The sequence below is a fragment of the Octopus bimaculoides genome, chromosome 24, assembly GCF_001194135.2.
Source record: "Octopus bimaculoides isolate UCB-OBI-ISO-001 chromosome 24, ASM119413v2, whole genome shotgun sequence".
NCBI classification, from domain to species: domain Eukaryota; kingdom Metazoa; phylum Mollusca; class Cephalopoda; order Octopoda; family Octopodidae; genus Octopus; species Octopus bimaculoides.
The window spans coordinates 16,662,470-16,676,499 of NC_069004.1; the positions used below are offsets into that span (position 1 = coordinate 16,662,470).

Genomic DNA, 14,030 nt, shown 5'->3' on the forward strand with positions numbered 1-14,030 from the left:
TCAGTAGCATTTCTCCTGTCTCTTTCTCAATCTATTCTTTTATTTTTTTTTTATATGCTTCAGTCATTTGATGGCAGCCATACCGAAACACCACCTTTAAAGGGTTTTAGTCAGAGAAATCAACCCCAGGATTTATTCTTTGTAAGCCTAGTACTTATTCTATTGGCCTCTTTTACCAAACCACTAAGTTATGGGGACATAAACACACCAACATCGGTTATCAAGTGAGGGGGGGGGGACAAGCACAAATACAAAAACACACATAAATATATGATGGGCTTCTTTCAGCTTCCGTCTACCAAATCCACTCACAAGGCTTTGATCGACCTGAGTCTATAGTAGAAGACACTTGCTCAAAGTGCCACGCAGTGGGACTGAACCTGGAACCATGTGGTTGGGAAGCAAGAAAATTCCTGGTTCATCAGAAATTACTGCTGATGAAGTGAAATACAGCCTAGTCACCTATATAGTTTATTATGTTGTCCAGGAAAGTATCATGCTCAATGACTAGTGTAGCAGCATTATAGTCAGTTGTCACAAGGGTAAAGATGTTTTAGAGAAAAGTAATTACAGAGGTGCCAAACAGCTGGACCAGGTTAGGAACGTTACGGTAAGAGTCATAGTTCAACTAATCAAGAGCAGAGTTAACCCAGATGAGATGCAGTTTGGTTCTGTGTCCTGGAGAAATACTACTGATGCTACCTTTTTAGTAAGGCAACTGCAGTAGAAGTATTTAACCAAAAATAAACCATTGTACATGGCATTTGTCAACATGGAGAAAGTCTTCAACAGGGTTCCTCATGCTCTCAAATAGAGGTCACTGGAGAAGCTAGGGGTAGATTATAGGCTGGCGAGAGCCTTACAAGCCATGTACCGGGGTGCTGTCAGTACAGTGAAAATCAGCAACAAGTATAGCAAAAAATTTAGTGCGCAGATAGCTGTTCACAAAGACTCAGTTCTCAGCCACCTGTTTTCTTTTTATCATAGTCCTCCAGGCCATAACAGCGGAGTTTAAGACTGATTGCCCATGGGAGCACCTCCATGCTGATGACCTTGTTTTTATAGTAGAATTTGAGAAGAAATTTCAATTGTGGAAGCAAGGATGAGAACTAAAGGGTCTTAAAATTAAGACCAAAGTCCTGATAAACAGGAAAGCAAACATACTACAAATCTCTTCAGGGAAATGGCTCTGCTTGAAATGTAGAAATGGTACAGGTAGAAATACCATGTAGTGTACCCAGTGCAAGCTAAGGACACATAAAAGGTGCAGTGTAATTACAGGAGGATTAACAGAAAAAGCAGCCTTTGTGTCTGGCAGATGTGCAGGAACAATAAACAAAAAACACAAGAAATAGAGTCCCTCAAGTGCCTAGGGGGATCCTTAGCAGTAGCAGATAATTTCTGTTACCAATTAGCAATGAAGGAGGATTCTGAAAGTGTAGTTGCTAGAATAAGAACTAGCTGGACATTGCCTCTGTTGGCAACAAAGAGCTTTTCCCTCAGGGTGAGAGGCAGATTGAATGATCTTTGTGTATGAATAGCTCTGCTACATGGTAGTGAAATGTGGGCTGTGAATAGAGAGGGAATGCAAAGGATTGAAAGAAACGATGACACTAATATTCACAGCTGGATGTTTAATGGTAGTGTGCTTGTTCAACAAAGTATAAATGTTTCGAAATAAAAATTGGGCATAAGAGGCACCAGATGTAGTGTGCAAGAGAGAAGACTGTACTGGTATGGTCACAAGAAGCATATGGATGAAGACAGTTGTACAAAGAAGTGCTGATCTTGAAATGTGGAACTTGTAGAAGACGAAGTCCCAGGAAGATGTAGGACAAAGTGGTGTAAAATGACCGTCAGATGTTGATCCTAACATAGGAGATGACAAATGACTGAGATGATTGGCAATTTGCTGTGCTTGAGATGACCTGTCCATCTAAGTAAAACTGAGGACCTAAAAGGCATGTTGTTTCTGCCTCTCTATTCCTGCACACAATCTGTACCTGATGGATCTCTCCCCAGCAACATATCTTCCTAACACCTCTTCCTTCTACCTGTTCATTTACTGCATTCTCTTCTCCTTTTGCACTCTCATAAACTTATCTACCCTAACTGTACCACTTCACTTAAATACACCATCCTTAAGGGTATGCCCCAATATATCTGCTCTCCCTTTTTCCAAGTGGAGTAGCCATGTATCTCCAATAGTGCAAGTCTCCTTTTTCTGTTCCTCTACCATACTCTCATCACAAAGCAACCTCCCTCAATACTATGACACTCTCACTTTAGGGGTCTTGTTTTGCTGGTACCACATAAAAAAGCACCCAGTACACACTGTGGAGTGGTTAATATTAGGAAAGGCATCCAGTCATAGAACTCATACCAGGCAGCAGAGTATAGTGCAGTCTTCTGCTTTTCAGTTCCTGTTAAACTGTCCAACCCATGCCAGCATCATATCAGGACAATTACCCCCCCCCCATAGGACAAATTCCCTCCGAAGACAACTACCCCCTACGACAATTACCCCACTTGGTTAGTTACCCTCTCTCCAATATACTAAGAACTTTTAAATCATCATCTATTGTCCTCAGGGGTAATTGTTCATGGGGACGGTAAATGTCCTAGACTTGCCAGCATAGAAAACAAATGTTGGATCTGTTCAATTTGGCTCACGGATTAAAATTTTTTTTTTAACTAAACAGTTGGAAACTTCGTATACTGGTGGAATTTCTCACACAGAACATGGTTTACTCTGAACATTTTTGACAAAATTTCGTATTATAAAAGTTATTTCATGTTAAAGTTGTCGTATTTGTGTAATTTTAGCCAATCAATGACGTATATTCAGTTGAAGAAAGCTACCGTTGTTTGCAATAGTAATCGAAGAAGAACAACTTCTGGGTCATCTCTACTAAATGTCACCACTCTGTTCTATTTTATATTTTGTTGCATATTATGTTTTTTTTCTCTTTTGGTTCTTGTGTTGGAGTAACCAGTAAACATCGAGAGCTACAAGTCTGCAGCTAGCTTTTTTGTTGTTGACGCATTTGTAGTTTCAAAATGCCTTATTTTACAACTATGAAATGTATTGTTATTGTCATGATTTTATCTTACTATAATCAACAACAAACACATTTCGTCAATATAAAAATCTTTATTAGATAAAAAATAACATTATCAAAACATGAAGGTACAACAAAACAAATATGCTTGGTTTTCTTCCAGGCATCAATGTACTGTAGCCATAGTCTTTCATGTTGTTCACCAACTGACCTTTCCTCTGAAAAAAAATCAGTGGAATCAGTTGATCTCCATACACAAATTATTTTCCTCCTGAAATTTATAAAAAAGTACACATATTAGGTGCACTTTTCTATAAGATGCACTCTAAATTTTCCAGGTAAAAAATAGCAGCATATACACTGGAAAATACGGTAATTGTAGTGGCAGTGACAAGTTCGCTCGATGATAGTGTAGAAGTGGCTGTCTGCCATTAGGGAGGGAAAGAGTAAGGAATACAAGGTGCTGACTAGAAAGGAAGAAACGATAAATGTAGCATTGTCTTCGCTTGACATACAAATAGAACAGAGTGGTGACATATAGTAGAGATGACCCAGAAGTTGTTCCTCTTTGATTACTATCACAAACAGCAGTAGCTTTCTTCAACTGAATACACATCGTTGATTGGCTAAAATTACCCAAATATGACAACTTTAACATGAAATTTTGTCAAAAATGTTCAAAGTAAACTGTGTTCTGCATGAGAAATTCCACCAGTATACAAAGTTTTAAACAACTGTTTAATTAAAAAAATCTGTGTGCCAAACTGAACAGATCCCAAATGTTAAATGATGATTGCACACACACACACACACACACACGGTTTCATACTAGTATTTAAGAATTTGAACATAGTGGACTTTCATTGTATATGCTGAAGCAAAAGACTATGTGCATGTGTTAGAAAACCCAAAACAACACACCACCACTACCATGCACAACAGAAATTAAATATCAATCCCAAACAAGTAAATAAAGAAAATGAACCAAAGAAAAGCATAAAACATCACTGTCCAACAAGAATGAGAAAACAACCATAACTATATGAGCTTCACTACACCTTATGATGATTCATTGAACAAACACTTTTGCAAAATCTACTATAAAAAAAAAAAAAACTACATATCATAAACGTAAAACAGACAACTTCCATCCACATCTCTTTGTCCATCAGATACTAGAAAAGCAAAAGGGAAGTCTGAAAAGTCAAAAGACTGCTAAAATTACATTAGTGCCCTGAAAAAATTCTTACATTCACCAATATTTTTAGCTATACATACTAACTCTGCCAAACGTTTAGAACAGTGGTTTGCAACCTGAGGTCTGTGGATTTCTGAAGGGATTCCACAAAGCTAGTAGAGGGGTGGGGTGGCAGTACGAGTTGTGTTTAGATTTTATAAAACCCATGTGTAGAATACCTAATTATTCAGGCTGTGGTTTAAGTTCACAAAGAATTATGTGATTAGGGCTTTGGTAATGCAGTGAAAGGGAACTTAAGGTGAAACACTCTGCAATGGGTGTAAGAGATGATCTCTCTAACTGGTTGAAGTCCTTCATTTTCGACCGAAAAAAGGTTGTCACAGTTCTAGGACAGCACTTTTCACCCTATGAGATGACATCTGGGGTACCACATGGATCTGTTCTTGGCCCCCTTTTATTTGTTGCATATATTAATGACATAGATGCCAACTTAAAGAATGTCACAGTGCTGAAATATGCAGATGACATCAAGCTGTACCTTGAAATAAAAAGGACAGATCCTGTACACTATAGATCTTTATTGCAATCAGACCTGGACACGATCCAGCAATGGATCATGGACTGGCAACTCACGCTGGCTGTGGACAAATGTACCACCATGCATTTTGGGAGGAAAAACCCAGCGTCTACTTACTCCTTCTACAACACTAATCTCAAAAAGTCTTCTTGTGAATGTGACCTGGGCATTATTGTCTTGACATCACTTACCAAGTCCTTTGTGAGCCACTCTCCGGCTATCTATCCAAGGCTTTATACAGCTATGGTGCGGCCTCACCTGGAATTTGCGTCTCCGGTCTGGAACCCCTATCTTGCTCAGGACATTAACCATCTGGAAACCGTTCAGCGACGTGCAACCAAGAAAATACCCTCCATCAGGCATTTCCATATTCTGAATGCCTTACTCCCCTGGGCATAGATACATTGAAACTCCGACATCTAGCAGCTGACTTGGCAGACACCCATAAAATTATTAACCATCTTACTAACAATAACTCTGAGCACCTTTTCAAATTCCACCTGTCTAACACCTGTGGACATGTTTACAAAGTCAGAAAACAGCACAGCTCCCATGACTTTCGGAAACACTTTTTCACGCTAAGAGTTGCTGAAGTATGGAACAAACTGCCAGCATCAGTTGTTAGTTGTCGGAGCACTGCATCCTTCCAAACTTCCATGCTTCCTGAGATTCACCAACACTACACCTGATTTTCTCCCCTCCATACACACGCAAGCAAGGATCTGACTCATGCACTGTTCACTTTCCAGACATTTGTACAATACTGCATATGCTTTATACACACTTTTGACAAGTTGTAGTGCACCTGAGCACTGTATACAATAATTTCATTATAATATCATAAAAGGAAATGAGTTCAGGTAGTGTTAATGGGTGCAACTGACACAAAGTTGGTACCAAATGTGATGGCTTTTTCAAAAGAAGTATGGCTTACTCAGTCATTCTAGTAGGAAATTCAGATCAAGATTGTGCAAAGTTTGTAGAGATTCTCTTTGCAAGGAATAAAAAAAGTCCAATTACAATTCAGAAGTAAAAATAACAAGGACATTTTTTGCCTGAATATCATCTTGTAAGTGTTGTATGTATGCCCCCAGTAGGATTTCTTCCAGATGTTGAGTGAATTTGGAGTTGTAGACTTTTGTGTAAGAAATATAGAAAGAGACATAGAAAGGAGAATAGCTTCAGCCTTCAATTTTCTTGCCTTGAATATATCTGAGACAAATACATTTGCAACGAAGGGCAGTCGGCATAAAAAGTAACAAAGATACAACCAATCTGTTAATTTAAATTAGGAGACCTGTTTGAGTGGCAGTAAATGTGTAGCAGAAAAATAAGGCTCTGTATTTTAGAGGAAATAGATGTAAATGACTTTTTAGATTAAAAAAAAAAAGAAAAAAAAAAGCAATTCAGAAAAGTATAAACTTTCAATTTAACCAAGAAGTTTTAAAGTTTTATAAATTGTAGAATTTTTAATGTCAACAACGTATTTTAATATCAACAACTTATATAAATGACTATATATGTAGTTTCAATGTACAATCACAATAGTCAGAACAATACAACAGTCATATTCAGACAGTATTTAATTTATGAACACACACATTCACTGTGACAGCGACTTAAAGAGAAACCCAAACTTATATCGTTTTAATTTGCATGAATGAATTCAGGTGCAGATCAAAGACTGAAGGCAAATGTGTTCAAAATTTACAAAATACACCTTATAAATTATAGATATAGACAACATTCACTTGCCATGGGTGGTGACATGTTCAAATAAAGTTAATTTATAATCAACCCTTCCTTTTAATTGACAAGTTATCAAAAGACATACTTGTGTGTAGGATTAAACAATTAAGTAAAGCCAACGTTTCTTAGAAAGGAGTATAAAACAGTCTTTTTCTTTTTTTTTTACTCCAATATTTTTGTGTGTATTAAGTTCCAATGCATAAGGGTTTATCAAGGAGGCGAGAAGCGAAGGCTGCGAGAGTGGAAAATCAAGTCAACATACAAAGAAAACACAAGATTGTCAACATTATATTACCCAACTGTCAACATTGGTAAACATTCTTCAGAGTTAGAAATAAAACCAATATTGTTATTTAGCAGTAATAATATCAAAATTGGTAAGCACTTGTCAACGTAAGTAAACCAAACGTTAGTAACATTTTTCATTACTGGCCAATTGTCAACATCACCGAAAAGTTATCGACATCAGTAACTCGCAGTTAAATATCCTGTCACTTACGGCCTTTTCCGTTTAGTGTTGGATTCATGTCGAGCTCAACTGTTTTTTCATTTTTTCCAGATTCGATAAAAGTACCGGTCATGTACTAGAGTAGACTTAATCGATTCCTTTCCAGAATGTGTGTCTTGTGAATATGTAAGAGATCGAATTTGTTTATGAAAGTCTGTGAAAACTGCAGTAATATTCCGGTTGCAGTAAACCAATATATAAATTCCAGAAGTGAATATGGAAAGTAAGCAAGCCATTGACATACTTTCATTTCATTTAGAGATTACCTGCCAGAAAATACCTCACATATTTCTAACCAATGTTAGACGTTCCGCGGGAGATTCTCATTCTGTCCTGACTGCAAATCATATCTCATTTTAAACAAATCAGTAAAGACGTTTATAGAATATATATTCCATAACTAAATCACATTAAACCATCTATCTGATGATATATCGGGATTGAAATGTGGTTAAATCGTCTCTTTTTTTTTTGTATTCCAAAAAGAAAACAAGATGAGAGTTAGCTTGAGGGTGTTCAAATTGTAAACATTCCATAAGTTATATCACCAATCACTCCACTCAGGAGTAACCAAAAGGGTATCAGAACAAAGTATAATGTCATGGCGGGGTAATTCTGTAGTTTCAAGCAGATTAAAACTTGGAAAACTATTTTGAGCAAAGCACTAACTATAAACCAAAGTTTTCTTTTCATTGTCATGTTAGACTCGCTGAGGTCGAAATTGTTCTTGCATTGCATTATCATACTGATTGTGATGTAGATAATACAAACACCATCGAACACCCAGAGTGGGATGAAAATTAGGAACCAATTCCAATTAACCCTTTCATCTAAACGTAACACAAGTAAGACTAAAAACACAAGAACTATAAACCAAGTGAACAAGGCTTTATGAAGCAACGCCATTGTATAATTATTTTATTAATCTCTTATGCGAAAGAGTTCTAAAGTAGGGGGGAAAACAAATAAATGCAATCAGAAACTCCCACTTCCGGTAGGTTGGACATAACAGCAGATTAAGAAAGAAAAATCTTTATTAAATTCTCGGTTTCACTTCAGCACTTTTCATATCCTGTTCCGCACGCTGCACTATGTCAGTGAACAGAGTATTGAACTTTTACTTCAGTTTTCTTTCGTCATATAAATTATGTGATTTGCTACTGATAACATCCAAACCTTCCTCATATCACACCTTACTATATTCGATTATGGTGGGATGGTCTCAGCTGGAATATCTTTGATCAGAATTGACGTAGGGTTAATCTATCTTTCTCCAATCTAAAATTTTTTTAATTAGGATCTGAACAAGTTACAATAATAAAAAAAAAAAAAGGACTTAAGCGGTTTCGCATCATAAGGGACATCACTCTTCATACACAAGAGCGCCTTATTTCTTCACTAATTTCGTAGATGTTGGCTGTCGTTACTGATTCGAGAAGCGTCGGATAAAATGTGTTTTTTCTCCCAGTTCTTTACATTTTGAGTCCAAAATTCTCTTTACCTTTCATATTTTGGGGATTTATGAAGTAAATTACCAATCAAGTATGAATGTATGTATATCTAATATAGGAGAGGAATTTCACTAGAATGTACACTACAATTCTCTAACCCTGGCTTCCAACCTTTTCAATCAAGCTGCACTTTTGAATGAATAAAACTTTTGGTGCAATTTGTTTCGAAGGAATAAAAATGGGTGTTTCTATAATTTATGAAAGATTGTATTGGTGGTATGTGGATCATGGAATGCTGCTGGAAAATATTGAGAAATTAGAAATAGCATAGTGAAGGCACGTGGTTAGAGGTGTTGGGCTCGCAATCATAGGGTTGTGGGCTGGGTGGTGCATTATTTCCTTGGCAGACCACTTCATTTTACATTACTCTAGTCCACTCGGCTGAAAATGCATACCAACCGAGCTGATGCAATCGTCTCTCTTTCTCTCTCTCCAGCTGTCATCCTCAATGTTTTGTTGGATCAAGGTTGGAAGGGCTGAAGTATTACGTTAGTCTGCAACTAAATAGGAATGTAAAACAATTAGCAAAAGCAGAATACATGCTAATGAGTCACATATTCTTTTTAGTTAGATTGTTGTATGTATTGATTTTTTAATCTTTATATCATAATAATTTCAAATTTTGGCTCAAGGCCAGCAGTTTCAGAGAAGGGGCTAAGTTGGTTACATTGACTCCACTGCATAACAGGTACTTATTTTATCAACCCTAAAAAGATGAAAAAGCAAAGTTGATCTTAGTGGAATTTGAACCCAGAACATACAGATGAACGAAATGTCACTAAGGATTTTGCTTGGTCTCCTAATGATTCTGCCAACTCACCTCTTTCTACCTCTATTTGATAATAGCCGATGTATATCTTGGTTGTTTGGCTGATTGTTTTCTCCTGTCATGCTTTACATTGTATAGGAAGAGGAGGGAGACGAAAAGAGAGATCCATACAGTGTTAACACAAGAGGTGAAAGTGTACATACTAGACTTGGTGGCTGGCAATGAGTAAAAGAATGTCACACATACACAGGGAGAAATAAAGAATCAGAGACAGGGGGAAGAGAAGAGAGAGTAAATGGCAGAGTGTGTATGGGAGAAGTTATACAAATAAGAAATTAATTTTATATTAAGATAATAAATATTTTTCTTTTGAAAATTAGTATTCATTTCATAATTTGATATAAGAACCAAGAAATTTGATTGTGTGTATACCATAATTCCTGATATTACCCATGGTGGGAAAAGGATATTTCCAAAGTTACACATAATATGAAAGATTACATTCTAATGCAAGTATAAAAACTTACTTCTGAGAGGTAGTGTTTACATCAGGGATGTCCAACCTTTTTTCCAAATTTATAAATTTAATTATATTCACCAGGCCACAAAGGTACTTAGATATGAACTTTTAAAAAGTTCAAAGTACAGTGAATATCTGCTTTTGTGGTACTATTCTTTACTCTAAGAATGTTAGTTAAATGGCAATCACTCAGCTTATTTCTTTCAGCAGTTTTAATGTTTTTCATACACGAAAAGAATTGTTCACAGCAGTATGTACGACCCTACATGCACAAGGAGAAATGAGATCCTGACATTAATCTCATCCACCCCCACTGTACCCAACACCATCTATTTCTCTCCCTCTCTATCTCTTCTTTTTTCTACTTGGGTAAGCCAAGTAGCCCCTCTATAATAAGGCACATATCTCTATCCCTCTATTATACTTTAATCTCTCAAATGGCACAAAGCCACTTCCCTCTCCCACTGAAAGGCCTTTGTCTTGCAAGTTACTTGGTGCCATGTTAAAAAAGCACCAGCACTGGTACAACATAGAAAGCATCCAGTAAAACTCCATAAAGTGGTTTGTGTTAGAAAGGGCATCCAGCTGTAGAAACCATGCAAAAGTGGACAATGGAGCCAGGTACAGTTCTCTGGCTTGTCAGCTCCTGTCAAGCCATCTAACCCATGTCAGCATGGAAGGACATTAAATAATGATTATGATACACTTGTGCGTGTGTGTGTGTAGCAGAAGCAACAGAGTGACTTAAGGGCCAAGAATTTTGTGCATTAGCACTTATGTATTGTCATTCAATATCTATTTTCCATGCTGGCATGGGTTGGACAGTTTGACAGGAGCTGGATGCCCTTCCTCATCCTAACCACTCTAGAGTGTACTGGTGCTTTTTTGTGGCACCAGCACACACATGTAAATTATTAAGGTGGTTATTCACAATTTAGAGCCTATATATATATAAATATATAATAATTTAAAGAAAACAGAGAATATACATAGAGTAATTATTTTTTAATCATAGTGCAGTCAATTTTATTCATATTAAGATCTGAATTCTTTTTAGCAAGTAAGAGGGCTTTATTGAGTAGTATAGGGTTAATAGATGAATAGTAGCTGTCTATGTCTATTTGAATAAATGGTGCTTTTTACATGCCACCGGCATGGGTGCCAATCAAGTGGTACTGTCATCAGCCACAACAATGACTTCACTTGCCTCAACAGATCTTTGCAAGTGCAGTTTATTGTCCAATGATTGAAGGGTACTCTTAAATGGGCTGGCATAGGCCATGGTTATAGTCTCACTTGGCTTGCTGAGTCTTCTCAAGCACAGCACATCTCCGAAGGTCTTGGTCACTTGTCATTGCCTTGGTGAGGCCCAACATTCCTTTGTTAAAAGTCTACTGCTGAAAGTGAAAAAAAGATGTAGGAAAGTGCACACAAAGAAAAAAGGTTGTTGAAAGTCTGTGCCAGCTCAGCTCAGCTCTTTTCTTGACTCAATGCATGTCGGATGTTCACATGCTCTGCACTCATGTGTAGACATAATTTCCTTCTGTTAGACCCGTTTGATCACGTAATAAATAGAGAAAGTTACCTGTCTCGCGCATCACTCCCGCATGCTACTCTGTCATTCTTGCTAATCTCAGCAATTACCCATGACATCAGCACCAGACACATTTCACTTCTGAAAAACTTCCAAGGCATTTTCACACATTGCAATCCTGCAGGAAGATTTTCAATATCATGAATTGAGAATACACTCACTCACTCACCTCAGCTTATTTTACAGTGAATTTTGATGTGCACATGCACTCGTGTATATGCTCTATTGCACATGCATGTGCTAAATCATTTTCCATATTACCCAGTCACTGACTGCACATTTTGGCACGCAAAGCGACATCGCTGTTTGGACTTATCCAAACAGAAAATTGTCCTGTATACACTTCAATGATCCTCTCTGTTAATATGCAAAATTTTTCCTTGGCCATGCATTTCTTTTTCATCCTCAATCGTTCATTTCCTTTTCTCGGAAATTCTCTGGTGGGGGAGTGATGTAGTGGCTTTATGCAGGCATGGTGTGGATTCGATCCTCAATCACCAAATTTCACTTAACAGTTCAACAGCATTTTTCTCATGGTAAAACAATAGTGTTTCAGTGAGTGACAGATGCCTTCACAAAGTAGAATAATGTCTTTGTCACTTGACCCTTCTAACCTCTTCTTGGCCACCAAAAGCTAGAATAGAGATAACAGGTACCACCAATGAAATCGATTGTCAACAATATGTCTAACCTTCTGGCTGGTTTTGGATAGTTATGTAACGGTTAGTTTTTCATTGCAGTCGAAGGTCACCAATTGTAACGGTTTTGTTAAAATAGAATCACTGGTCACCAGTTTTAATGGTTGTTGTTAAGGTGTTGCTGTTGCAAATGTGCAAGATGTGGCCTAGAAGTGGTTAGAAGGATCAAGTGAGGCAAAGACATTATTCTGCTTAGCGAAGGCATCTGGCAAATGTAACTGCTGTCACTTACAGAAAAACTATTGTTTTACCGTGAGAAAGGTGCTGTTGAACTGTTAAGTGAAATTTGGCTATCAAGGATCGAATCTACGCCATGCCTGCATAAAACCACTACAGTTATAAAAACAAAAAACTCCGTAAGCCAAAGTTAATTACTGAGAACTGAGTCTGGCTGATCGGCTGAACAAAACGTCATCTTTGAAAGAAAAGGCACAAATATAGTAACTCAGCAACAAAGTAGTTGTTTCGTCCCCATACTCTCAGTTTCACTGATTCTACCTTAACAATATTGTTACAATTGGTGACTTTCTTCTGCAACGAAGAACTACCCGTTATATGTATATACCCATAATTGAAAGGATCTATGAACGCTTATTTACTAGCACTGTAAATTTTTTTTTGTTAGAGGAACACTTAGCAATGATGATTAAAATATGGGTGTCTACAATTATATATTGAACACATTCACATACACTTTAACATGGAAAGGCCTTCACTGCAGAAACTGTCTCCTGATATACAGAAAGACATAACTGGACCGGAGAACACATATTTCTGCATTGTAACGCTTCAGCAGTTATGCTTATCAAATCCGTTGTTCACAGCTCACTAAGAGCTACCGTTCTTATAAATTAAATAATAACGCAAAAACACATCTTAGGATCCGATGACACCATTCATGGCCCTGTCACGTGTTTTTCACAGACATTGTCTATGAGAATTCTTTCCCAAGACAGTTCTGGCAATGGAAGTTCTTCCAAATTTGAGTGCCTATGAACATGTTAAATATAATTGCATACATTTATATTTTTGATTAATATTTTCAAAAGCTTTCTCGGTGTGGTTGGTCTGCCTCTCCCCACTTTAATACCATTTTCTTCTGTCTCATTCGAGTCGTTGGTTACTCGTATCTTCATTCTCCTTTCTCTTTTCGCTGACCATCTCTTTCTCTCGGTGATTCCCTTTGTTCTTTCATTTCAATTCCGTTATCATTTACTACCTTACAACAAATGCGACAAAATCACTTTCTCTCAATTCCTCTTCTTTCAGATAAAGCGGAAAAGCCCGAAACATTTGAACTTTGCCCCCCCCCCATTTCAGTGATTTCGACGGAAGTGTGTGTGGTCATCAAGGCAGATAACTCTTGTTGACTCTTCCACCTGACAGTAATGGCTACACGTGTGGTGGTAGTCTAACATTTACGACCGACACGCATTTACCGTCTTTAAACTAGATCTAATTACAAAAGCGACCACAATGGACTATATCCATGAAAACATGCAACCCACAGCTGGTACAATGTAAGTGCTATTATGTGTTTGTTGTCTTCTTGATTACGTTTCCAGAGCGACCAGGTACCTCGCCATAAAATCGCATAGTTTTGCTTTATAAAATAATAATATACTAACTTTTTATATTTATAAAATGCTAGTTTTAAAAATATGTATAATTAAATTATTTTAATAGGTATTGTTTTGTAGGAAGTATTCTAGGGATAGCTGAACCATTCAAGATAATGAAATGGCATGAGATTTGATGAAACACGTGTTCATTTTTTTTTTGTTTTTGACTATTTGAGTTTATTGGAAATTTTAATAATTACGTATATATATATATATATATAT

General features: G+C 37.1%; 1 protein-coding gene across 1 annotated transcript in view; it reads left to right on the top strand.

The window, feature by feature from the left end:
- The first annotated feature begins 13,537 nt into the window (after nucleotides 1-13,537).
- Nucleotides 13,538-14,030, top strand: part of LOC106869830 (60S ribosomal export protein NMD3) — a 34,010-nt gene continuing 33,517 nt past the window's right edge. The window contains exon 1 of the mRNA XM_014915724.2: nucleotides 13,538-13,706. Coding sequence (XP_014771210.1) covers nucleotides 13,663-13,706 — 44 coding nt within the window. The 5' untranslated portion in view covers nucleotides 13,538-13,662. The remainder of the gene's footprint in view (nucleotides 13,707-14,030) is intronic.